This window comes from Lemur catta, chromosome 5, assembly GCF_020740605.2.
Source record: "Lemur catta isolate mLemCat1 chromosome 5, mLemCat1.pri, whole genome shotgun sequence".
NCBI classification, from domain to species: Eukaryota; Metazoa; Chordata; class Mammalia; order Primates; family Lemuridae; genus Lemur; species Lemur catta.
Window position 1 is genome coordinate 70,581,436 of NC_059132.1, and position 27,250 is coordinate 70,608,685.

The 27,250-nt window shown below is 39.2% G+C and overlaps 1 protein-coding gene across 2 annotated transcripts in view; it reads right to left on the reverse strand.

Moving 5' to 3' along the window:
• The window catches only part of SLC10A7 (solute carrier family 10 member 7), a 210,536-nt gene that overhangs the window by 39,624 nt on the left and 143,662 nt on the right, over positions 1-27,250 (reverse strand). For both annotated transcript variants that reach the window (XM_045552085.1, XM_045552086.1), the window contains exons 6-8: positions 25,477-25,512; positions 11,013-11,096; positions 280-445 (exon numbers count right to left, since the gene is read on the reverse strand). In XM_045552085.1, the coding sequence (XP_045408041.1) occupies positions 280-445; positions 11,013-11,096; positions 25,477-25,512 (286 nt within the window). The remainder of the gene's footprint in view (positions 1-279; positions 446-11,012; positions 11,097-25,476; positions 25,513-27,250) is intronic.

Sequence of the window (27,250 nt, forward strand, 5' to 3'; positions counted from 1 at the left end):
AACATTTGAATTTGACAGATATGAAGGCTTCTCTCATCTGACATCAACTATTCTAAATCAGAAAATAGTGCATCAGACCCAAAAAACAAAGGCGGTTAAGATCATAAGTGTATAACTGATGTTGTTTTACAGAACAAATATACATGATAAATGTAATTTGAAACTAAGTATTCCTTTCTAGTCATATTAACATTAGAAATGAATTTGGAGAGCACAACTTGCTACACTTTGCTACTGAGGAGTCTGAGGGATGGCCAGGGCAGCCCATTTCCAACTTACTTATGACCAGTATGAGAACAAGGCTGAACTTGTCCAGGTCGATGTTTGGGTTAGAGAAGGTGTCACAGAACGTTGTGTAGATGATCATGAGGAGCACACTGCTGCTGACGGCACCAAAAGGAGGCTTCTTTCTTTCAAGCCAATCCTTGATGTATCTCCGGACAATCTGAAACACAGAGATCAACAGGTTGCCTCTTTTCAGAGATGTAGGGAGTTGCATTGGGCATCACAAAGTGATTCTGACAGCAGAAAGACATAAAGAAAAGAGAATAATTTGGATGATGGCCACAGTGGATTTCAAAGCTTCCCTGAAACACCACTCTTCTTCAGGGGAATTTAACATTTGTAGTGCAACTTCCACTGGGTGTCCATAATGAGAGTATATTTTCAACTGCATTCAAATCCATCCTTAATCATGCCAAATGCTCTTTGCTAGCTGTCACTGAGACATGCCCATTAAGCCTCCCCAAAGTTTATCTCCTCTGCTGATCCTAATGGATGTGTGTAATTATCACAGTCCCCTTTGCCTCAACAGACAATTCCAAGTGCAACTTTGGGAATCTTAAAAATCTGACATCTTCAAGAATTTCAAGACAGTAGATAATCGAAAGTGATCCATGGAACATATTAATATTTAAAATGCTAGCAATGCACCAGAAGTTTTTAATTAAATTATAACTCATGCTTGAAAAGCAAAAGTGCATGTGTTGTGGGAGTTTAAATAATTCAAACTCTGAATATCTAGAGTTTTTGTGAATCCAAAGACAAATGCCATTTGCATACTTTTAGAATTCCAGAATTAACACTTAAAAATGAATAAACCTGTCCTAACTTTCCTACAAAAGGATCAGTGAAATATAAAGTTAAAGAGCAATCCTGTCATATTTTAAAATCAGATATTTAAAATCAGGTCAGTCTGAATACTGGTGATAACTTTCGTTTGGACATAAAAGTGAACCACTCTACTTAAAATCTTATTTCAGTTTTGAAAGAAGCTGTACAATTCCTATCATAAGGATGATAGCTGAGACATGTTAAGTTTTGAGTCACTCATTATCCTGCATAACTGAACACGAGGTTTCACAACAGGCTGACGTACCATGGATCCATTATCAATAATGAGGTCAGGGAACTTCTCCTGATAAGGCTGGTGGGGTTCTGTCATCATCTACTCTGTCACTAAAAAGGCTTAATTCACAATGGAGCATATCTTTACAGATGCTCAAGAACAAAATAAACTACTCTCCACAGAACCTTTGAACAACTGGCCGTTGGATCAATTTCAACTGTTTCAGGGACTCACTCAGTGAAATGGCAGTGGGAATAAAGGAAGTGCTGGCAGAAAGCTGACCAGCTGGTACAAGGTGCAGGTACAAAACCCTGAAGATTGGGTGGGGTGGGAAGGAAGGGGAAAGTGTGTTATATACAGATAAATAGTGGTTGATTTTTTTCAAAGAGTAGAACTTGTAATTAAAATTACAGATGGATTTATAAAATATTATGGGTAGAAGTGATCCCAAACCTTAGTTATTTATCCAGTGTTCATTTCTTTCTTTAAAGTTAAAGTGCAGTGAAGTATAGGGAAATAAGAGCAGTTCTGCCACACAGTATCATGGACTGAAGTATTAGAATACAAACTTCAGATAATAGCCCTAGAGGTATCATGGGTTATCCAGATGGCTCCAGGTTCAGATATGTCCCCGAGGGGGTAGCTGGTTATTAGAAAGCTACAGAGGGATGTCATTTAAAGGATTGTTTTATAATATTTTGTGTTTGGTAGTGTAAAACTGGTAGCTGCCCAAATTAAATGCAATTTAACTCCTTTAGAAAATAAATGGAAATTACTGGAATTATGGAAATCGATGCTGTCCTTCAATCTTGTTTTAATAATCAATGGGTGAAAGCACTAATGTTCTCTCTCTGCAACAGGCTATAGAATGTATGATTCCAATTCCAAAAATAAAAGTATCTTCCTGTCCCACCACCATTGCCCCTTCCAAGAAAATAAAGAAATAAACATGAATGAAGTGTAACTTGAAAGTCAAAGCCATTTTAAAAACCAAGACAAATCTGTAATAATTAATCAACTTTATAAGCAATAGAGATGTCCCTTGGTATCCACAGAGGATTCATTCCAGGAGCCCCGTAGATACCAAAATCCACAGATGCTCAAAACCCTGATATAAAATAACACAGTATTTGCATATAACCTATGCACACCCTCCAGGATACTTTAAATCATCTCAAGATTACTTATAATATCCAGTGAAATGTATATGATATGTAAATAGTAGTTATATTAGGTTTTAATGTTATTTTTATTGTATTGCTAATTTTTGTTGTTGTTGTTGTTGTTTTTCCTGAACATTTTCTATCTGGTGGTTGGTTGACCCACAGATGCAGAACTCATGAATACAAAGGACAGACTGTAATTTGATTTAGTTAACCGAATAACCTATTTCCTGATTACAAAGCACTCAGAGTCTCATAATAGAGTAGGACTCTCTCAATATGGCTCCACAGTCCTTTTAGCCAAAATGTCTTTCTTTTAAACACACCAGTAGGTTAATGCTGGATACCTAATCTCCACAAGGAAAACAACCGAGAACTCAGGAATTGGATGGGTCTATAAGTGAAACCATAACCCTAGGAGAAAACAGATTGTCTTTCACTATTTCTAGTCTTAGTATGATATTTGTCTGTGTTTTCTAAGTAAACCATTTTATATCTTGCCTGGCTCCATAGAGCTTTTCCATCTTCCTCTAAAATTAAATTCACAAAGCAGCTGCTTTTGCACTGTGCAGGCAGAAAGTGTTAAAATGGTTCATAAACAAAACTGGGTGAAGTAGTGTTGACATGCCTCAAAGATGCGCTTTGGACATAAACTCCAGGAAACCTCATCTTCTCTCAGTTCAGCCACTTACACTTCGGATGCAATCATTTTCCATTTGTCAAGAATTCGTGTCATTTTAAAATTCTCCAAACTTCCTTGCCTTACAGAAATCTGTAATAACCTTGGGGAAACAACACTTTGCTAGATAGAGATAGATCAACACAACCTGATAGAGACGCCTCCGAATTCTCTCTTGGGAAAAAAGAAAAATCAAGATGAGATGGGAAGAGGCACTCTGGTGAGGTGGCCCCTTCTGTCTTCCTTTAGATCTATGCTAATTCACTGCCCTCAGAAACTTAAGCATTCAAACTGAAGTGACAAATCCTCATTAATTGTCAGCTTTTCCCTGTAAAGAGAGAAGGGGAAAAAATCTTCCCCAGGAAGCTTTTTATTTTATTGTCTCACTTTCAAAATTTTGGTTTTATTTATTTTAAATTAAGTAGCAGAAAAGGTTAAAGAGAAACTTAAATTTGATTCCCTGCACTTCTAATAAGCTGAGCTACATATCAATTATTGCGTGACTTCCAAGCTGGAAGCCTGTAAAAACGACATGTCTTGGGTGAAGAATGTCGATACACTGAGATAACTGTGAAATGTAATATCCATCATTTTAATTTTCTTAATTTTTTTTTTTGTCCAGGTGTTTCCTTGCTTTTTCTTTCTATCCTGTCTTTACATTTATAAATTGATTTTTGAGTGAGGATATAGGATGGATAATTTTTCATGTTAAGTCCGAATTTTAAAATTTATTTTTCTTCAAGATGATTTCAGATTGTTTCTTTAATTTTTATTCCCTGTTGCACTGAATCCATATATTTTCATGAAGAGTTTTGTTTCTTCATTAATATCCTATTGAAATGTATAGTCAGATATGAAATCAAATCCACCTTATGGAACACTTTTCTTTAAAATATTTTTACTAAATATTGAGTAAATTCAAAATAATATTGATACACTTTGCAAAAAGTATAAACAGTAATAATAAATGGGTACAATAAACACCTATTATCTACTTCACTTTTTGAAAACTCCCACTATTGCTTTACTTCATTCTCATGAGAAAGTTGTACAGATATCACCCTGCTGAGTTTGCAGTGGAAAATGGAGGCACAGAGAGACTAGACAACTCGCACAGAATGTCAGGAAGCCAGTCAGGTGGATGAGCAGGAATACAACCCCTGCTGCCTCAGGGAACCATGACCTATGGGTTCAGGACACAGATTTTGAAGCCACAGTGTGCCTGACTTTGAATCCCAGCTCTCAACTCCTTACTCTGTGATCTTGGGCAAATTTCCTAACTTTCCTGTGCCTCATCTGTAAAATGGACATAACAGCAGTTGTCGTGAGGATTAAGTCATTAAATAAATATAAAATGCTTTAGAAACAGGGCCTGTACTTGGTAAATGATCACTACTCTCACTTCTGGGTCCCAGCTTGATGATGTTTCTATCACTATCATTATATCCCACTGCATCATGTCACAGTTACTTCTTCCTCAAAGCAATTCAGGTGAAGTAATGAAAATAGTAAAAGCTGTTCATATCTAAAATAATTTTAGAAGTGCAAAATTTTGCTAGTATTAATAACACTACCTTCAACTTTAGCAGAAGACTATTTAAAACAAAAGGCCAATCTCAAACTGAAACGAATCACTAATGGAAAGACCAGAGAATGCACAAATGATAATGTATAGGTATGCTTTTTTGTTATTAATTTATAGAGGAAAAAAAGTGAGTTTTAGTGTGCTGCTTTGAACAATATTCAAGGTGATAGAAAATAATGAAAGGTGGTAGAAATTCTATTTTATTATTTGTAAATCGCTTTTAAATATAATGCATAAGTATTTGTCATAAGCACTTAGATATATTGAAAGGGTTTGTCAGAAAAGGAGAGGAGATACTACAATGGCATAAATTTTATTTCTTTCCAGAATTGACAGAAGAAGCAATCTCCTAACCATCTACAGAAAGACTAATCTTATCTCACAGAGTCATGGCACCTTTGGGCTAGAAGATATAAAACCCCTTGTTCTACAAATGAGGAAAATGAGGCCTAGAAGTCATGTGTGCTGCCAAGCAGTGATGAAGACCAAACTAGACCTCACAGGAAATCTGAGTGGGTCAATACTGATTTTAGCCAAAAAGAAGTATTCTATGGGGAAAATGCATAAAAATAAAATTCACTCTCAGAAATACATCAAAAACAGAATGATAAAGTTTTATCCACTAAAAGATTAAAGAAAATATATTTGGCTCATACTTCTTGGTCTTTTTCTTCTTCCCCCAGTTCCCATTCTTTGTTTAATAGGTAATAATAGGCCGGGTGAGGTAGCTCACGCCTGTAATCCTAGCCCTCTGGGAGGCCGAGGCAGGTGGATCGCTTGAGGTCAGGAGTTCGAGACCAGCCTGAGCAAGACCCCATTTCTACTAAAAATAGAAATAAAAATTATCTGGACAACTAAAAATATATATAGAAAAAATTAGCCGGGCATGGTGGCACATGCCTGTAGTCCCAGCTACTTGGAAGGCTGAGGCAGTAGGATCGCTTAAGCCCAGGAGTCTGAGGTTGCTGTGAGCTAGGCTGACGCCACGGCACTTGCTCTAGCCCGGGCAACAAAGCGAGACTCTGTCTCAAAAAAAAAAAAAAGGGTAATAATAAAATCTCATTTTTTTGCATGTAGCAATCTGTAAAAATGTTTCTTTTCATAATCTGGGACTCCTAGTTACAATTTAGAAACTAGCCTGCCTGGCCTGGCCTCTGTTTTCTCTGAACTAGTGCATATGAACATGTGAACACTTCTAACAAGGTCCTCAAAGGTCCCGTCACACAGTTTAGGTGAGCCAACAGATTAAAAATAAACACAGAGATAAACTAGGCAGACGAGGTCCCTGCTCTCACGGGGCTTACATTCTAGTTGGAGAGATAAATAAAAAACAAAACAATGAACAAATAAACAAGAAGCAAAATGATGATATATGTTGAGCAGAAGTTTAAACTGGATGGTACGGCATAGCTGCATGGCTACTGAGCAGCCGTTGCAGGAGGGGCGGGAAGAGGTCTTTCCAGGGAGGGGAAAGGCGGCAAGGTGTTCCAAGCAGCGGGAACGGCCCGTGCAAAGGTTCTAAGGCAGGAGCGAGACTGGCATGTTTGAGAAATAGAAGCGAAGTCAGTGAGACGCGAGTGCAGTGGGCAAGTGGGTGAGTGCTGGGGAAGTATTACTACAAGAGGCTTGAAGATAGAGGATAAGGCGAAACAATCCTTTTGAAGAGTAGAAGAGGAAACACTATAAGGAGGCAGAGTAGGATTTCTGGGAAATGTTAAATGACATTTTAAATTTGGGGACGTGGATTTAAAACAAGAGATCAGTGTGTATTGCTCTCTGAAAAGCAAAGCTCAGCTGCTCCTGTAGAGGCATGACTGGGCCTTTGTGAAGTTAGAAAAGTGGAGAGAGAGGGAAGTAAAGAAGCTGAGAGTTTTGCCTGCGAGTGAGGCTGTTGATGGACTATGGAATGTGAGCAGCTCAGCTGCCCGCATGGAGCAGGCAGAGCTGGGTCTGACCAGGACTGGGCCTTTCTGAGCAAGTACAATAAAGGGAGGAAAGGGTGAAGGAGTTGAGAATATTTGCAAATGAGGGATTATAATGATACACTATGGACTCCAAGCTGGGTAAGAAGGGCAGTAAAGTCACGAGGATGGCGACAGATAGAAAGTAGTAGGGCGGACTGATCAGGGCTCTCGATGAGGCTGAAGATTACTGAATAAAGTAGGTGAGCTTAGAAGGCGAGGAGGTGGTGGCTGAGAAGCGGGCCTGCTGCTGGCCCTACAGCACTTTTGCGTGCATCAGAAAAAAGAATCCCTTCTTTAATATACCTTATTTCCTCCTGCCAGAACATTTTAATAATAGATATTCAAGTCCATGGTGCCTGTAAGGTGAGTACATTTCTTTGAAACATTGCGTCCTTGCGCACTACACAATCTATACCACCGTGGGTGAAGACACCCCTAAAAAGGCATGATCACAGGCAGAGGTGGCTGGGGCAGCGCTGCCTGCCCTGGAAACCCCCGCCGTGGGGATGCTCCTCGTCCTGCGACACTGGAGTCCCTGGGAACCGCGCAGCAGCGCCCCCACGACAGGGTCCGCCCCCGGGGTGCAGCGACGCCCCATCCGTCAATGCGCCTGTGGACCAGAGAGGGCGCAGCTCCGGCTGTTCTTTCACATAAACTTGGGAATCATTTATTTTTCATTGAACTAGCATCTTAAAAAAAAAAAAAGATATACATTTTTTTCATATTTGTTTTTCAGGTAATGGCTAGGAAAGAAAAAAGTCCTCATTATTGTGTATCTGTTATATACAGACCTAAAAATATTACACCCTGAATGAATGGAGATCTAGGGAAAATGACTGCTGGGGGCACCCTGGGGGCAAACTCCAAGTTTTCTTCAGTGAATCCTTTCCCACAGCTTACACCCTGCTGTTGAGTGCGCTATTAAACACACCTATAAACAGTAACCTATGGAGACCACCACTTAGCATGGAATAAGAGATTCAGTAAACAAATATGTATTGAGTGTCTACTACAAGCAAGAACACAGGAAGTAAGAAGATATAGTCTCTGCTTTTAGGAAGCTCACAGATAAATTGTAATGTCTCCTGATACATATTATGAATCAAGTCCCACGGGAGAAGTGGAACTTAGTCTCGGGCAGGGGAGTCAGAGCAGGCAGGCTTCTCATCACAGGGGATCTCGGTACTGAGCCTTCAGGAATGAGGAGAGCTTGCTGGCAGAAGGGATGGCAGCAGTAAGCGCAAAGGCACGGAGCAGGGAGGAAGGGGCATGGCCAGGCGAGGGGCGGCGGGTACACAGCATGGCAAAAGAGGAGCCCCTAAGGAGGGAGCGTGGGAGGGGACATTGGAGAAGCAGCTTGGGCCAAACTGTGAAGGGCTTTGGGGCTGTGCAAGGAAGTGGCATCAGGGAGCCACAGACAGGAATAATGCGACCCGATCTGCCTTTTAGGACTACCCTGGAGGCAGTAAAGGCACTGGATGGGAAGTGGAAGAGACTCGCAGCAGAGACAGGGTCAGGAGGTGCAATAATCTAGACAAGAGATGATGGAGGTGGGCCATCCTCTCTGGCAGTGAGGTTGGGGCTGTAGGTGCAGACGTGAGAGATTTCTGAGACAGAAACAGTGGCAATTTAGTGACTGCCTGGATGTAGGAGAGGAAGGATGTAAGGAGAGGCAGGGGGCAAGGCTGACTGGTGCTTTCTAGATGTGGAGACTGTTAATTTCTAAGGCCAGAGCACAAGAGGAGGGGCAGGCAGATGCAGGCAGACAGGCTTCCTCATAGAAAAAGCCATTAAAGGACTGTGGTACCTAGAGTGCTTACAAAAAAAAAAAAAAGAAAACAAAACTACCTATACTACTTTCTGACTACCTTTATTACTTTATAACTGACAGAATACTACTGTACACACAAAGAATAAGCAATCTAACAAATCCTTATTCTATCTGGATAAGTATTCTTTAATTACATGAATCATTTACTTCTACATAAAAAAACTGAATCATTTAGACACAGATTTTTTTTTCTTTGTCCAAATGTGTTAAGCCAATAGGAACATTTCCAAGATCTACTAAGAGGAGAATGTATGAGCCCCAAGTTATAAGAAATTATTTTCAGAACCAAGAAAACAAGTATAGATTTAAACTAATGCTACCCACAGCTTAAACTCTGTAGTGATGAGAAAAACAGGTAGATTTGGTTATACCATAAGACAAAGCATATCCCTTAGTGATCACAGAAATTCTTTCACTCACTCATTTGACACATATTTATTGAGCACCTGTGGTCTGGGAATGTGATTGTAAAAAGAACAGATGTGGTTCCTGCACTCATGAAGCTTACAGTCTAATGATGGAGATACACAGTTAACAAGCAAACAAAACATGAGTACATATTGTGAGAAAAGCCAAGACAGGAGTCAAGCAAGGTGCTGTAATGAGGACATAAACATCAGGGACGTGTACATCAGATATACGGTTCAAAGAAGGTATGAATTAAAGAGTCAAATGAAAAATAAGCTGATATGGGCAAGTGGGCAGCAAGACATTCTAAACAGAAAGAACAAGCAGGGAACGGGAAAAGCCAGAGAGGCTACAGGTAGAAAATCTGGCAGAGGTTAGAGAGGGAGGCAAGGATGTAATATTTATTAGAATTCCTGTTATGTAATCAGCATTGTGGGAAGTTTTTTTCCAGTACCGCTTTATATTTAATTAAATGCTATTCTTTGAATGCTTTTGAATTCTCCTCTTTTAAGTTAAATTTAGTCCCTTTTCTAAGTATAGAAAAATTTTTAAAAGAAAAATTTTTAAAAATAAATGCATGTGTGGTGGATGCTGTGGTGTGCCACCCAGACCCATCTCTTCGGGAATGAGGTGCGTATATGCACAGCTACAGGGAGTGCTGGCTGAATCAAAGATCTCAGTTGAATTACTCTTTGAGACTTGCCCTCAGCCTAAGAAGGCACACCCCTCACAGTGGGTAGGAGGGAAGCCAGTATCTAATGACCAGTCAGTGCAGGAATATAGAACCAGATGCTCTTGCCTTAAGGCAGGACAACTCCAAGGGGTCACTCCAGCTCCAGAGCTCCCCAGGGATCTATCGAGGTCTTTGCTGGGACTACATCATCTCCATTCTACCTTCTTCACTCCTCCAATGGTGTTGATCCCAAGGTTAGTCCCCAGCAAACTTCCTGCATAGAAACCTCTGTCTCAGAGTCTATTGCTCAGAGAATCTGACTTAAGACTGCATGTAAATATTACAGGTCTATACATATATCATTTTTATAGTCAATATTTCAAAGAATTGTTTCCAGTTCAGTATTTGTAAGGGATCTGATGGTGATGGTGATGATGATGATGGTGATGATGATGATGATGTTGATAGAAGCTATAGGGCACTTACCAGTGTCAGGCTCTATGTGCATGCATATTTTATTTAATCCTCACAACAACTCTTTAAGATAGATACCATTATCATAATGTTTAATAAATTATGAACCTGGAGCTAGGAAGATTAAATAACTTGCCTACAGTCACATAGTTAATAAAAGGCAGAACCAAATTCTAGCTGCTCTTAAACTAAAGTCTGTGCTCTTACCTATCCTAACACACTGCTTTCCCAAGACTCATTCTATACTCCATTACCATAGCATCCTATGATTTTAAAGAAAACAAAAAACTCTTGTTTTAAAATTTGTATGCTAATCATTAAATTATATGCTACTATTAACTTGTTATAAGCTAAAATAGAAGAACTTCTATCAGTACAATTGAATAAGAATGAGAAAGGAAACTCTAAATTTTCTAAGATCCAATTGTAAGAGATAGTTGGATTAAATGTTTATTTCATCAATTACATGATTACAATTATAACTGTTGTTGGAGGGGTCTATAAAGAAGCCAACCAAAGACAGATGCTTGTTCCCGAAAATGGTCACAAACACTGAGATCTTATCAGAAGTTACAGAATAAGGTAATGATTTGCTAGATGTTTTCAAGGTAGCTACACAGCTACAAAGAAAAGAGAATAAATTTTAAAAGTCAAGATTCTCTGCCGGGGTCCCTATATATAGATAACCACAAAGCAGATTAATCTTAATTTAAAAAATTAAAAAGATGAGAATATTGTGATTTATGAAACCTTGTGCTTTCAGTCTTATATTTTCATTCAATTGTCTCCTTCCTCCCTCTGAATATCCTGTCTATCAATTGCCCTGACTTTATGTAAGATTTCACACTTAGATCTATAAAGAGATCAGATAGAATTGGAGACCTTACCTGTCCAATAATGAGAGGAACCACAACAGTCATGAAAAGCTGAGAAAAAATAGATGTAAAAGGCACAGATGAGGATGAGCCAAGCTGAAAAACAAGAAAATAGGAGTTAGAATTAGTTTGAATCAGTTATTAAATATTGGTGTTAATTAAATAATGCCATAAATGAGTTCTCTCACATGTATTCATTCTCTCAAATTTGGTAGCTATCTACAAAGAGCAAGTGAAGTTACCTCTAATTTTCTAAATTCAACACACAAAAAACCTGCTAAGTATTTTAATATATAACTTTTATGGAGAGACTAAGATTTAAAAAAAACTATAATCAATTTAAACTGCTTATTATTAAATACATTTCTGAATAGTAAAGTCATTCTGTGTTCATACTGTCTATAATCATATGGCATGATATTTCATCTACAAATCATAGTTTATATGATTTTTATTTCACCTGTCTGTAGATATCTAAAATAAACATGTCTCACTCTTTTATCAAGATAATATTTTTATTTATGCAAATGAACTAGTTTCTAACCTTCCTACTCCTTCCAAACAAACACAGTGAATCGCAGATCCTTTAGAATTTAATCTTACATGTGGTCTAGCAAATGGGAAATCCTGAAACATAACTTATTTTTCAACTTAAAATATTGATATTCCTTTCCTAAATTTATATGCCTTAACACTGTTCATAATTCCTATTTTTCTCCTTCCCATTTTTGATTCTTTCTTTGCTAACAATTACAATCTCTGCCTCATAAAGATTTTATTTCCTGCAGCATAAGAGTATTTATCTGAGGAACAGTAATACATTCACATTAGCCTCAATCACCATGAATTGCTAAGTCTTCCTATTAATTTTCTAATGTTTCTCAAAACCTCCTCTGGTTTTCAAACCTCTCTGGACAAACAATACCCTGCCCCATAGATGTTTCTGTCTTTTATGAGTACCTTTTGCAACCAGATTCTCCCAAATCATCAATAATTCTCTCCCTGGCCCTTGGAACTTACTTTTCACCTTGCCCCTACAGAGCAACCTCAACTTTCATGTTTATCTAAGTCTAGTTACACTTGGAAATATCTTTTGGAAAATAATTTTTGTGAAAGGACATTGAGGAGGTGATGCATGAGGGGAGAGAATGTCAAATAAAACATATTCAGATAAATTAAGTTGATAGTTCTGAATGAAGTGATATGGGATCATTGTTTTCACTCATTTCTGGATGAATGGCTTATTAAAATCTTTTCTCCACTCTGCTGTATTTTTTTATATTCTGTCTCCCCTCCCTAGCCCCAACCCACATTCAATCAAAATGCCAAGAATGTATGTCTTGCCCATCAGTGGCCCTGTGTCCATGTAATACTAGCTTCAACACTGACCGCTGGCTGTCAATTTAACCCATAACAATTGGTGGCCTCTAGCCCTTTTCTTCCATAACCAATATAAACTAAATGAAGAGAATCAGGCAGAACTAGTGAAATTGGTGAACAACACAGACAGGATCCCTGCTGTGTTAAATGTCACATGGCTGTTAGATGTTTCTTTTTTATGCAAAAGTATTAAAAGCTAATAATTATACCCTATTTTATAGCAACTATGTCTTTGAAGCACATGGTACTTAACAAATATATTCTCTCCACAAATATTAACCCTATGGATGTTCCTGGTTCAAGGATTAAAATAAAGAAAAAAACACATTTTACAGAGAAATCAAGGTGCTAGATGAATAGAGAACTAAACTTTCAAAAACAGTGTTTTCAAGTTCAAAAATGTCCAGCTCCACACTCTATTCGCAAGGTTGACAGTGTTTAGAGACAGGCAGTAGGATTCAGAGTTATAATCTTCATATAAAAGGTGACAAATCCTGCTTGGAATCTCATGAGTGATCTCACATATCCCTGGCTCCTCTTTCTATCTCCACTTTATTAATGTGTTTTAAAAATTTTTAAATCAATAACCATGTCAAGCTATATTCCCTCTGTAAGACCCCCAAAATAAAGAAAAAAAGTCCATTTCAAGTTTGATGTTTAAAAATACTATGGATTTTAATACCTCCATCCTTCCCATAATAGACCATTGGCATGTTCAAGATTTGGAAAACTCATGTTCCTAGAAGACAGTGGAACGAGGCTATGGCTTGAAGAGGTTGTCTGTGATCTCCAAGGTCTCTTTGTCCTCTAGAAGGCCTATGATCTCTCGTCCCCTTGATCGGGAACACAGGTTAGAGCAGCCTTCCTCCGAGACCCTGTCAGAGCAGAGACTGAAGCAATCTAACCAGGGATGTAATTAAATGGGTACAAGAAGCCAGATGAGGAATGGCAGAGATGCTGCGGAGGAAGTCCTGCAGGACGGCTCCCTTAGAAGTGGCCCTGAAAGGCAGGAAACCTCAGTACTGGAGTCTAATTTGGCATAAGTCCTTTCCTTTGAATTGGCCACTAGACCTGTTGCTGTGGTCAGCGTGAAGATGCAAGGGACCCTTAGGGAAGTTTCTGATGCTATGAAGTACGCCCTGGCATCCATAAAACAGAACAGCAAGCATCTGGCTCAGGGCAGCTTATGAGAACATGACTAGGAAAGAACCAGACCCAATCATTTTGTATGCAGAATTGATTTAACTAAACCAGAAGGAAGTATGCTGCCTGGGATATTTGGTTCTTCATATTTTAAGGAGAAAATACTGTTCCGGCTTCTATTGTAAAGACCAATGTATTTATAAAAGCATCAATAATTTGCAGCTAAAGTCTACAGGTACAGAATAAGCTTGTTTGAAGCAAGTGCTCTGGGCTTCACTGAGCTACCCTGGCAGATTTAGAGTAATATGTCTCCTACTGCCAACCCATACTTTAAGATACAGCACATTAAACAAACAATCCAGGCATTGGCTAATTTCTTGCCAGAATATGTAGTACTTTAAAGCAGAAAACTCCCCATGAGGTTGGCTTGTTTGTTTTACCATCCTATGCTGAGGCGAAATGATTCACAAAAATTCAATGTGCGTGAATTTAGGATCTTTGTGTTCAACTATCCAAGTAGTTACTGAGCGCTTCCTGTGAGCCAGGGGCATGTGCTAGGCCCTGGGGTTACAACAGTGGACAAAACACAAAACCCCTCCTCTCTAGGAGCTGCTTTTTAAAAATTGAGTTCTGTGTGCCTGCCTGCCCATCACAAATACACACGTCATCACTCCTGTCTCTGGGATGTCGTTTCTCCCACTTATAACTGGAAAAGTTCTAGTGTTTTTCCAAGACACAGTTCAAGCATTACTTCTGCAGGAATTCTTTCCAAACCTTCCTCCCCAACTGCTATATTGGCCATGCCCTCTGTGTGAAGCACTGTTCCCTGTGTCTCTGATGTACCTATCAGAATCCTAGGCTGTTCCCAGGAGCCTGGGTGCTCCTGAAGGTCGGGACACCATCTTATGCATGTTTATATTCCCTGTACCCAGCAGAGTGACTGTGCTGCATCTAGGGCACTGGTTCTCCAACTTTAGCACATCAGAAACACCTAGAGGGCTTATTAAAACATAGATTGCTTGGCCCCACCCTCCAAGTTTCTGATTCAGAATGCCTGGGAGGGTCATGGCAGTGGGAGAGGGTGGTAATAATTTGCATTTCTAACCAGGTCCCAGCTGCTGCTGCTGAGTTGGGGTTCATACTTTGAGAACCATTAATCTAGTACATCATTGGTGCTCAACGAATGTGTGTCAATTCGTGAATGACTACAATACATGAGTCAAAAAAGCTTGTCAATGTTTTCTTTCCATCCTTCTAACTTCATTCAGGCAAGTTACAAAGCCCTACTTAGTTCACAGACCCAAGAAAGGATCCTTAGCCCGGTCTCCCACTCAACTGTCTCCTATGATTACAACCAATGTTTACTGTGCTTGTTTACCTGCCAGACACTGCTTCACACGCTGAATGCCTGGTGCATAACTGAATCCTCACAGCAACCCTTGAGGTGGGTCTTACCATTAGCCCCATTTTCACATGAGGCAACAGTGGCACAGAGCAGTTAAATAACTTGGAAAGAGAGGTTGCCAGAGCCTAGAAAGTAACTGAGCCAGGATCTAAACCCAGAAGGGCAGCTCCAAAGCCCTCAGTCTTAATCCTTACCCTCTGCTGCCTACTCGTTGCAGACAGAACAGAGCGCTGACTGAGGAGGGGCGGGAGTGGGAGCCAAGGCTGGTCTCCCCTTTTTTGCCTCTGTGAGAGAAAGCGAGAGTGTGGGGATGCACAGAGATGGGGATCTGGGGGGCAGGCAGGAGCAAGAAGAGGGAGGAAAAATAAGAGAGAAAAAGTGGGGTGGAGAGCTTGATAAGAATGGTTGATAGGTGCAGCCTTCCTCAGCCGGGGTTCCTTATTTGAACCACAGGATAGTTACTTGGGTGACCATTTTCTCAGCTCTCTCAAGGATGGTACAGAGCTAGTACCAGAGTAGATGCTTTAGAGTCAAGTTAATTCAGTTCACACAATGGATGTGAATTAAGGACATTAGGGCTTAAACTCTGTACACTGGCAGAGAAAGGCTGAGTGGAAGCAGGATTGATTGCTATCAATCCATTCATGGAGATTGTTTCATTTGGAAAGAATCTGGGGGTCCAGCTGGTAAAATATTATGGGGAAAAACTAACTAGACTCAGAAAGACAAATAAGTAACAATTCTTGACGAAGAGCCATTGGCTGTCTGGAATCATAGCTATCAACCTACAGTTAGAAAACAGATGGTGCATTTTAAATCACTCCTGTAAGTGAGCTGACCTGTAAATTGTCATTAATGCAGCAGTTCTTCACTTGCTCTGCTGTGTAATCAGCCTTTTATCTCCTATCAGAGAAATCCATTAGCCACAGGCGTCTTCACTATTTGTGTCTCTTCTCAGCTATTAAAACATTATTGTATTAAATAATTCACCCTTGATGATTGGTCCTTGCTTTCATTAGTACTACATTCAGGGAAAAATAAGAATAGATATTTACAGTTTATATGTAGATGACAAATGTTAAATCTTTTTTTTTTTTTTCAGCTAGAAAATCAGGAAGCAACAGCTTCAGAGGTAGAGGAGGATTTTCTCCCTTCCTGTCCAAGTTCCACAGAGCTCAGCCCTGGGGTAAAGGAGAGGGAGGAAGGGACTTTCTTACTATTGCATCTAACTTTCTTGTACCCACACAGACACACTCATAAATACCCACAGATCTTTCCTGACACAAAGACAAACATTTAGACAGAAGGGAGAGTCTCCCCAGGCCCCAATCCCTAAAACTTTTCCAGAATTCTATCTTGCCCCACAAACTGTAGTTCAGCCTTTCTTTCATTCCCTGCTGCCCCTTCTCTCACGGGGACATATGCAAACTAAACTGATTACTTACACAAAACTGCTAAGTAAAATGTATGTCAGGTGACAGACTCAATGTAAAAATGACTGATTTTTATCAAACTTAGGAAGATGCTAGTTGAACAGCCATACCCATTCAGTTGCATGCATCAAACTAAAATTGTGTTGTTTCATGGAAAGTATATAATTAGTAGAGGAAATGATCTTTTTATATCTAAATGCATGGTCTTTTGCCTTCTCTGAGAAATGAAAAAACAAAATAAGCTTTAAAAGATTCTTTTAAAGGCAAAAAATTATGTGACATGTGGCTTCACCTTTCTTTTTGTTTATATGCTAGTTTATCTTTCTTTTTTCAGTTTTATTGAGGTAAAATTGACAAATAAAAATTGTATCTATTCAAGGTATACAATGTGATGTTTTGATATATGTATACATTGTGATATGATTACCACAATCAAGCTATTTAACATATCATCACTTTACAGAGTTACCTTTCTGTGGGGGTGGTAAGAATACTTAAAATCTACTCACTTAGTAAATTTTAATTATGCAATATATTATTATTAAGTATAGTCACTATGCTATACATTAGTTGTCTAGAACTTATGCATCTTACAACTACAAGTTTGTGTCCTTTGACCAACATTGCTCCGTTTTCCCAACCTCCTGACCCCTGGTAGCCACCCTTCTACCCTCTGAGTTTGACGTTTTAGATTCCAAATATAAGTGAGATCATGTAGTATTTGTCTTTCTCTGTCTGGCTTATTTCATTTAGCATAATGTCCTCCAGGTTCATCCATGTTATGTGCTAGTTTAAAATGTAAGATGAAAAGGTTACCTTCTAACAATTGTGAGGGAAACTTAACGTGTGCAATCATTGTTTCTGGTTACTCAGACCACTCAGACTGTTTAGTGAAATGTGACAAAATGAACTGTGGACTGTAAATTGGCTTATCCTAACCCAAAGAGGAAAGCTGTGGGGAGATGGACTTCTAGGACATACAGGGCTGGAGGCAGAAATGCTCAGGCATCTAGGAACAAACTTTGCTCCCTATTTTCCAACCAAAGGATCTGGTCTTGTCAATCTGGAGTTTGATTCAGGAACCAAGGAGCTTGCTATTATAAAATACTCTCTTCAGCAGAACAAATGCCGAGTTCCTCCAGCCTGGGAGCCAACAGGCAAGGGGGTGGCCAGGAATCAGTGTTTTTCTTACTGGGCTGGACCCCACCTGCTCAGGGAGCACCGTAGTGGTGGGTGCTGGAGAGGGAACCAAAGGGCAAGGGGAAAGCCTGGCTAAGATAGTGCCGCCCCAAGTGCATTTTGTGTCTCCACCTCACTTCAGTTAAGTCTGAGAAGTCCCAGACCAGCAGTGGCATTGGCCTCTCTGGGTCAGTGGTCCTTAATGGTGCAGGCAGTTTATCAACGTTGCCTCCATCACCTTGGGAGTATTTGAAAACTGCCTACCAGGGTGCTTCCCCTGCCTTAGTCAGAAGATAAGCTACTTTCAGCTTCAAGAGATTTGTCTTCACTTGCTTTAGAAAAAACACTACTGTGCACAAGATGGAGAAATTGGCTCAGTGTGAAGCAACTGGGGCAATCAAATGGCTAGTTTCTTTTTAAGTGCTTTATGTTTTATTATCATTTTATACATCTCACACATGTGACCATTAATTATGCAACCATAATGGGAAAAAATCATAAAAAATAGAGTATTGTACATGATAATAATAGCTGTATTCATTGTTTTTGTTTATAAGTGAGATCAAAAGTCGAGGAACTTTCTATCACAGGCAGCCAATTACTAGGGAAATTAATGACTGTTGCCTTGAAAGCTGCCCCCCGATCTCTTTCTCTGACCCGGACCTCTCTCTTCTATGAACTGCTATTAAATTCAGTTTGAATCGCACAGTTTAGCAGTTGATTTTTCCTCTAAATTTCTTCCGTATTCTCCATTCCTGTTGCCCAAATAAGTTTTACGTTTCTTCCAGGCAATTATTATGCCTTAGTCATTTTTGTCTTATATATCTTACCTAGGATATGAATGTTCAGGAAAAAGTAATTGCATGCTGATAATACATCTTAAACTGTGTCTCCAAAGAGGCCTGCTTTGTAAGCATGATCTGGAAAGAACATTCTAAGGGAGGCAGACTCAGGCGGAAAGTGCCTTGTGTTCTCTACCAGTTGTGCAGTCTCAACTGAGTTACGAAACCTCTCTTCTCTATTATATGCTGCTGAATAAAGATCATAATAATGGCTGCTAAACATAGTGTTAGTGATAAACCACATCACAAGGAAGATATGCAAGTTTTTAAGTGATGTTAGACATAACAGAGCATGGGAACTGTACAAACGAAAAAATTTGAAGTAAGCAGAAGATCCCTTGAGAAACATGAGAAGTTTCCATCTACCTTCTCATTCTCCTCAAATTAAAAATTTTCTTTCAGTATACAATTTATTATAAAAAATACTTCAATTTAATGAAATGTTTTCTATATTACTAATCTCCTTTGAAGTATTATGGTACTTGTGATACTTAAAATTTCTATCTTGAATTTTAATTATCTGTGCATGTATCTGATTTTCTCTATTAAACCATAAGTTCTTTAAGGGAGGGTTCAATGTCAGACTAATCTACGTAATATTCACAGTACACAGTAGGTACTCAAACATTGAATAAAAAATGGATATTTTATTTAATATTATTGAAAAAACTGTCACTTATTTTTCACAGCAAATAAAAGGTAAGATTTTATAAGTCAGGTTGAGTTCCTAACCTTCTAACCATTCATTTATCATCTGAACCATTCTAATTATTCATTGCTCATCCACCTTTCTGTTGCCCTGCTTCCAACAAATATTTATTGAATACTTGGCATTGGAGAAAAGGTAACGAATAAGACATGTATGACTCCTGGCTTAGTAGAAGTTAAAATCTAGTGGATAGTTGCCACTTGTAACATTGTTTCATAAGGAAAATTAATAAGAATTTATAAGTACAGTTTTTAAAGCTAGACAAGGCCTTAATTTACCCTCACAGATAGAAACTCCATGGACTGAGGTATATACACTGACAAAATAAAAAAAAACCAATAATTCCTGCCCTTGCCAAAATGAGAGGTATGTTATCAAGATAGTTGAGGTAATATACATCAAAGTACTTTGGGTCTGCTATGATCTGAATGTTTTTGTCCCACCAAAATTTGTACGTTGAAATACCAGCCCCACAGGTGCTCGTATTAGGAGGTAAGGCCTTTGGGAGGTGATTAGGTCATGAGGGTGGAGCCCTTGTGAATTAGTCCCCTTAGAAAAGAGGCCCTAGAGAGTTATCTTGCCCCTTCCACCAAGCAAGGACAGAGCAAAAAGGAGCATCTGTGAGCCAGAAAGTGGGCCCTCAGCACTCACTGAATCTACCTTGATCTTGGACTTGCCAGCCTCCAAAACTGTGAGAAATAATTTCTGTTGCTTATAAGCCACCAAGTTTATAGTACTTTGTTACAGCAGCCTCAACAAACTAAGATAGGGTCTTAGGAGCAAAAGGTGATATTTTAGGAAAAGTTTCACTGCTCTCACTATCAGCTATGGCAAGCATTGGATTCCCTTACACGCAAGGTTATAAAATTATAGGTTATATATGATTATAGAATCCTAAAGTTTTAAGTATTAAGACTCAACTCATCATTATTAAGATCTGAACCAGCTAGACTGTTGCTGCATTTCAGATGAGTGCTTTCACAAAAACTTGTGCTTCCTGGGACTATTTTCTATTTTTCTCTAATGAAGTGTCAAATTTAAATAACTAACATTTGCATGGTTCTTTACAGCATGCTTCCACATCCATTAATTAATTTCATCTTACCATAATCCTCCTTTTACAGAGGTAAAAACTGAGGCTGAGAAGTGTTAAAGAAAATCTACTGTTATACAACTGGTACTGGCTGCAAATTAAACCAAGATTTCATGCCTTTTCACTATACCATGCTACCTCTCTACAAACAGAGCGTGAGGGAAAATGAACTCAGTCCCTTCAAAGTGGCTTCATAATAAAGAAGGTGTCCCTGAAGGTAGATCACGTAACAAGTAAACATCAGTATCTGTAGCTCCAACCCAGCTTTGTGGACACATACATCCATCCATTTGTCCAATTGTGTGTTCAAAAAATGTTTTTGAGGGCCGGGCGCCCTGGCTCACGCCTGTAATCCCAGCACTGTGGGAGGCCGAGGCGGATGGATCATTTGAGCTCAGGAGTTCCAGACCAGCCTGAGCAAGAGCGAGACCCCATCTCTACTAAAAATAGAAAGAAATTATATGGACAGCTAAAAATATATATAGAAACAAAAAAAAATTAGCCAGCCATGGTGGCACATGCCTGTCGTCCCAGCTACTTGGGAGGCTGAGGCAGGAGGATCGCTTGAGCCCAGGAATTTGAGGTTGCTGAGAGTGAGGCTGACGCCACGGCACTCTAGCCCAGGCAACAGAGTGAGACTCCGTCTCAAAAAAAAAAAAGAAATGTTTTTGAGTGGCTTCCATGGCCAGACGCTATTTTGGATATTCGGATTAAAACAGTGACTCAAACAGATAAAGTCCCTGCTCTCTTGTGATGCTTACATTCCAGTTGAGGAGGATAGATAAACAAATTAACAAAAGATTAAGATGTCATGTGATGATAAATGCTGAGAGGAACCTGTGATGGTTAATTTTACACGTTGACTGGGCTAAGGAATGCCCAGATAGCTGGTAAAACATTATTTTAGGGTGTTTCTTGGAGAGATTAGCATTGGAATTGGCAGACTGAGTAAAGAAGACCTGCCCTTGCCAATGGGGAAAGGCATTGTCTAATCCATTGAGAGCCAGAATAAACAAGAAGAAGAAAGGCAAATTTGCTCTCTCTTCTTGATCTGGGACATCCATCTTCTCATGTTTTTGAATACTGGGGCTCTTGGTTCTTGGGCCTTTGGACTTGGACTGGGACTGAGAGTTATATACATGGTTTCTCTGATTCTCAGGCCTTCGAACTTGGACTGAATTATATCATTCGCTTTCCTGTTTCTCCAGCTTGCAGATGGCAGATGGTGGCACTTCTAGGCCTCCATAATTGTGTGAGCCAATTCCCATAAAAAACTCCTCATATATCTGTATCTATATATCTATATCTATATCTGTATCTATCTCCTCATGGTTCTTTTTCCTGGAGTACCCTAATATAGAACAATTAAGCATGGTAGGTTGGGGAGAGTGATAGAATATATTATTTCATATGAAGTAGTCAGGAAAGGTATCTCTCCTAAAATGACATTTGACCAGAGACATGATCAGAGTGAAGAAGGGAGCCATGTAGACATTTAGGGGAAAAAATCCAGGCTGAGCCAACAGCACATGTAAAGACTCTGAGGATGGCCCTTGGTGCTGCTGACTATCCCACTGCATTTGCTCATTCCACTCACTCTTCACTCTCCCACATAACTACTTCACCTCTTCTCACTTGTCAAATCTCCAACACCTCCTTGCCTTTCTTGTCCTCCATCACTAAGTTTACCTCCCATTTCACTGAGAAAAAAATAATCAGAAGAGAACTTATGTAAGCTCCTATGGTCCCGTCAACCAATTTACTTGCATCTCTGCCCATGTACCAGGACTTCCCTCCTATTACTCTCTGTGTTTAGGAGGCCACACTTTCCCTTTATGCACTGGAGCTTACTCAATGATATGTGTTCACAAATTTTCCCTTCTTTTTACTATATCAATTTTTCCCTCTATAACTGCATTAATTCTATTGATATGAATATGCTACTAATTTTCCAAACTTAAAAAAAAGAATTTTCTCTTGATTTTTTTATTAGCTTTGTGACTGCCCCACTTTCCATATCCTTTACAGTAAAGTTCCCCAAAAGAGTTATTAATTATCACTGTCTTTAACTCTTCTTCCATTCTTTCTTGAACTCACTCCAGTCAATGTAGAATGCAAATATTTTCTCCCAAGTAATATTCATTGGGTGCCGGTCAGGTGGGAGGAGGTGGTGGGAGTGGGTAAACTCACAACTAATGGGTGTGGAGTGCACTGTACGGGAGAGGGGCATGCTTGTAGCACTGGCTTGGGTGAGGCAAAGGTATTATAAGTAACCGAAATTTTTGTACCCCCATAATATTCTGAAATAAAAAAAAACAATTCAGAGGGCAGGATATTGGAAGGATCCTCTACCTAAATTTTGAAAATACCAAGAACTAGAAATATGCGCTATTAAAAAGAAAACAATGTGAAGATGCTAACATTTTTTGGACTGATAGTGACCTGGGGTTCTATTGATAATTACAACAAAGAGGAGTAGCATATGGTACAGTTGTGTTGTCATAACCCTTCAAAGGAACCAGAGGATTGCATGGAGAGGACATGGGAGATGATCTGGAATTGGTAATGAGGCACAAGGAAGACACCTTACCCCATTTCAAGGCTCAGTGACATGAAAGATGCCTGCAGCAGAAACATGAATCAGAGGACAGGTTTCAGTTGGAGCAAGAAAGTAAAGGGGATAGCCTTAGAAGAGGTTAAAAATACAGGGTACTAATATTCCATCAGCAAAAATGGCCTTCATTAGCTACTGTGCCTGGATACCACAAAATTTCCATTTTCATGGTGTGAGAAAACAATTTCCTATAACACAGCCCACAAACTGTGGCAGCTTAAAACAACAGGGATGTATTATCTCACAGTTCTGGAAGCTGTAAGTCTGCAATCAAGCAGAGCTATGCTCCCTCTGAAATCTGCAGGAGAGGATCCTTCCTTATCTCTTCCAGATTCTGATGTTTGCCAGTAATCCTTGGTGTTCCTTGGCTTGTAAATGCATCACTCTAATCTCTGCCTCCATTGTCATGTGGAGTTCCTCCTGTGTGTCTCTGCCTCCTCTTCTTACGAGGACACCACGCATATTAAGGGCCCATCCTACTCCACTATGTCCTCATCTAACTAATTACATTTGCAATGACCCTATTTCAAATAAGACCTTATTTTCTGACGTACCGAGGGTTAGGCCTTCCACATATCTTTTGGGGGGAAATAATTCAACTCATAACAGGGGTATTGAGAAAAAAATAATACATCTTTTATGGAATATGTTCATATTTTAAGTCACTCAGGTTTTGTCCTGCTCAGTAAATGAGGCTTAGTAACCCCTGTGTTTAAGAAATTCCCATTGTTTATAAAATGCATGACAACCTAAACAGACAAAAAGTGCATACACACTATGCACGTGATTTAAAGTCATATAACATAGAAGGATCTATTGATGAGTGTGATGATGCCACTGAACCTATTGGGACAGCCCAGTTGGCTCAGAAGGGAAGCATTAAACTTTTAAGTTGAAGGTCTTGACATCTCTTTCACTATTCTTATAGGTCTATGAGTTTAAAATGTTGAACCAACTAATGCTCACAAGCCTATGAGTCTGTGAATGCGAGAAAGCTTGTAATAAAGAGATGCCATAATTTTTATCAACTGAGAAAATGTATTGTTATGGCATGTAGATGGGAAGGAGAGGGATAAAAGTATTTATTTGGTTCTTCAATCATGAGCTGAAACAGGGTCCCTGAGATTTCAGCCTCCAAGATACTCAAAAGTGTTACCCCAGGTTTCAGGCCCCTTGTTGCGGCTATAACGTCTCTCCTGCTCTTCTTAAATGAGTTACATGAGTAACAGTTGCCCTCTCCTGCAACGGAGAACAGGTGGGCTATGCAGCCATTTGCTGGGCACTTACTAGATGCCAAGCTCTATACTAGTCCCTTGACCCACTGCGAGTGGGGACCTCAGACTGGCCGGCATACTATGCCACTGAGGACTGCTCCTGGGTAACTGCCCTTGTGATCCCAGGATTTGGAAAAAAGCACTGATGGATGATTCCAGAATCTCACATTTAGTGAGCAGATCGGTACATAAGAAGTCTTTTCTTCCAAATTAATGCAAATATTCACTTTAGTTTCAATTTAACTCAGTGCAAATTCTGCATCGGTAAAGTCCAAATTCATGAGGTTGTTTCATGTTGAGGAAAGTGATCTGATTATTTGACTCTTCTTACCTTGCCATAATGGAGCTAGCATTTCAGAAGGGAGGGTAAGGCTGAGGTTTATTACTTGAAGGTAATGTCTTTCATGAAAGATGCAGACTCCAACTGTTTAGTAGTATATCTATTCCTTTCTATTTCCTACACAGCTGGTAAGAAATGAAGTCCCTCACTCTATTACTCTAATTGAATTCCAACTTGGGTAATTATACTATAATTAAATAAATTTTCCCCATAGTTTTAATTCACTGATAAATGGTGCTAGTCAAACAGCTGCATTATACTCCCAGAAACACATCCCCACTACATTTCAGTGATAAGTAGAGTGATTTATATTTGGAATATTTGTGTATGAAAAAATGCACAGTTCATAAAATATTTTAGGTATCATTCATGATTACATATGCTTTGCTCGGCATGAGATAACATTAATTTCTATTATAGTCTTTCATCTAATTTCTCACATGCTTAGTGCCAAAAGAAATAAGACAGTTAATTAGCATTTCTTGTTTTCAGAACAATTTTTGTTTAGTTAACCAGGAGCTTGTATCTACTTGTATGTTTTATTTCTAAAGCACATTTCATTATCCCTTGGAGACAGAATGGAATAGGTGTCAACTGATTCCCATCCTACAGACGAACAAATCGAGGCAGTCTTCCACAAGGTGAGAAACTGGCTACTATCAGTATCAGCCTTGGAACCCAAACTTCCCTGATCCCCTGCTCCAAGGCTCTTTCTGTCAAACACTATCAAACACTGGGTCACTATCAATCACTTTAGTTTTACTAATCAGAAAATAAAGAGCAGTACATTTGTGACCTGTGTCACAGGTTATTAATTTATAATAGCTAATGACTTAGCCAGGAGTTTGAGGCCTAATAACTGGGTCCCGATGCTGTTCTTGGATCACAAGACTGTGAAGCTGCTTTGTGTGTGTGTGAGTGTTATTACTTGGCAGAGCTCAAATAGAACAGTTCAAAATGTGGTGCAAAAAAATTCATACTTCAATTTTATCCTAATGACCCTCTTTAAAGGGGTATAGATAGCTTTTAATAAAGAATATCAAAGACAACATCAAAATACTCACAAAAAGCAGCAGTAGCAGGGGTGTTATAACGATGCCCTGAAAGAAATAAAAGAGATGATGATCATTTATCAGCCTGGAAATCAGGATATTTTCTTTGCCATTTTAAACTCTGAGGCATGGAAATGCTTATCCTTCTCACTTTAGTTTAATAAAATCTAGGAGATAAAGAAGAGGGAGCCCTAGTCTTGGCTTTCCCTCCCATCGTGCCTTAACATCTCTGTTACAATTATTTGTATTTGGCATCAGTAAAAGCACAACCACTGATCTTCCTTAAACTCATCTTTCCTTTTGTAAACCTAAGTTCCCTTCCACATTGCACATGTATCACATGGATAAGAAGCTGTGGCTGGCAAGCTTTCTCACTCCATGGTTTTCAACTCTAACTTGGATAAAGTGCCCCTTTTTGAGAGAAGACAGGTGGTTTAGTCCCAGTTGGGGTCCTCTCCTGAGCAAAGACCACGTCAGCTGTGATGAATGAGATGCCGTGATTTTGTAACGTGAACGGATCTCCCCTAGGAAATGAGCTGGGATCTCAAAACTCATTTCACTTGATTAGACTCCATGTCTCCATGGTGGAAGGCAAGTCTTTCATCTAATTCAGCCACATAGGACCACCTCAGTCCCTCTGCCTCCCCTAGGCAGAAACGAGCAAAAGATTTGTTTTCTTCGATGACAGGGAACAGTTTGAGGCTGTTGCCAATGAGGCCGGATACCAGCTTTTAAGGTTTCTTGAAGGCAAATCTTTAAAACTAAGTGCTTGAGTTGGGAGTTGAAATGACAGATTTCAGTTTTGGAGCAGCAGATGATTATTTGCTGGTCTTAGTTCTTCTTTATCTCTCAATACTTTGTTATGATTTATACAAGAAAAAGCATTTCAGATTTTTATTAATGAATTCTACTTGGAATTTTAAATTTTCAGAGAATCTGAGGATGTGTTTGTGTGTATTTAAAAGAGAGAGAGAGAGAAAGGAGGAAGAGGGAGGGAGGGAGGGAGAGAGAAAGAGAGAAGCACTCTACCCAGACAGTACCCAGGATCCAGGTCTGGGACCACTTCATTACTTTTGGAAAAATGTCCTTTTGGTATTTATATGGGAGTCCTTTTGTCATTACAGTAACTAAATTGTTTTGGATGTGGCTCAAGAGGGACTGGCTTACTTTATATGAACATTGCTACCATGACTTTCTTGGGCATATACACATGTGAATATCCACAATGCAGATTTGTTTTATTATTAAATAATAGAATAACTGCCTCTTTATTGTGCAAGCTTTTACAATTGGCAAAACATTTAATTTAAGAGTAACTTTAAAATCTACTTATTAAAACAGGTATTGTGGCTTATCAACTCCATTGGTGTCTATAAAACAGGTTCTCATTAGTACATTTAGGAGAGCTAAATGTGCTAAATGCCAAAATAATTTTTAACTTAGAAAGGCTACTGTCCTTCAATGACACGGACGATGTTCAGACTCTAGGAGGAATTCCAAACTTTATAGAGCTACATGGAAATGAAAATATCTGTCTGTTTCAGTCTATGTGAGAGCCATCCAATTTCAAGTCAGTTTGCTTAAATACTGATTGAACATCCACTTTTTTGCGGGGACTATGCTCATCACTGGAGATTCAAGAGCAAATACAACATGATCCCACACTTAAACAGCTTATAACCCAGTAAGGGATACTGACTTAGGAACAAAGTTCAATATAGAGTAAAAGAAGCTGCTATCACCACTGCTACCACCACCGCCTGTGCACATGCATTGTCCAGGGGCC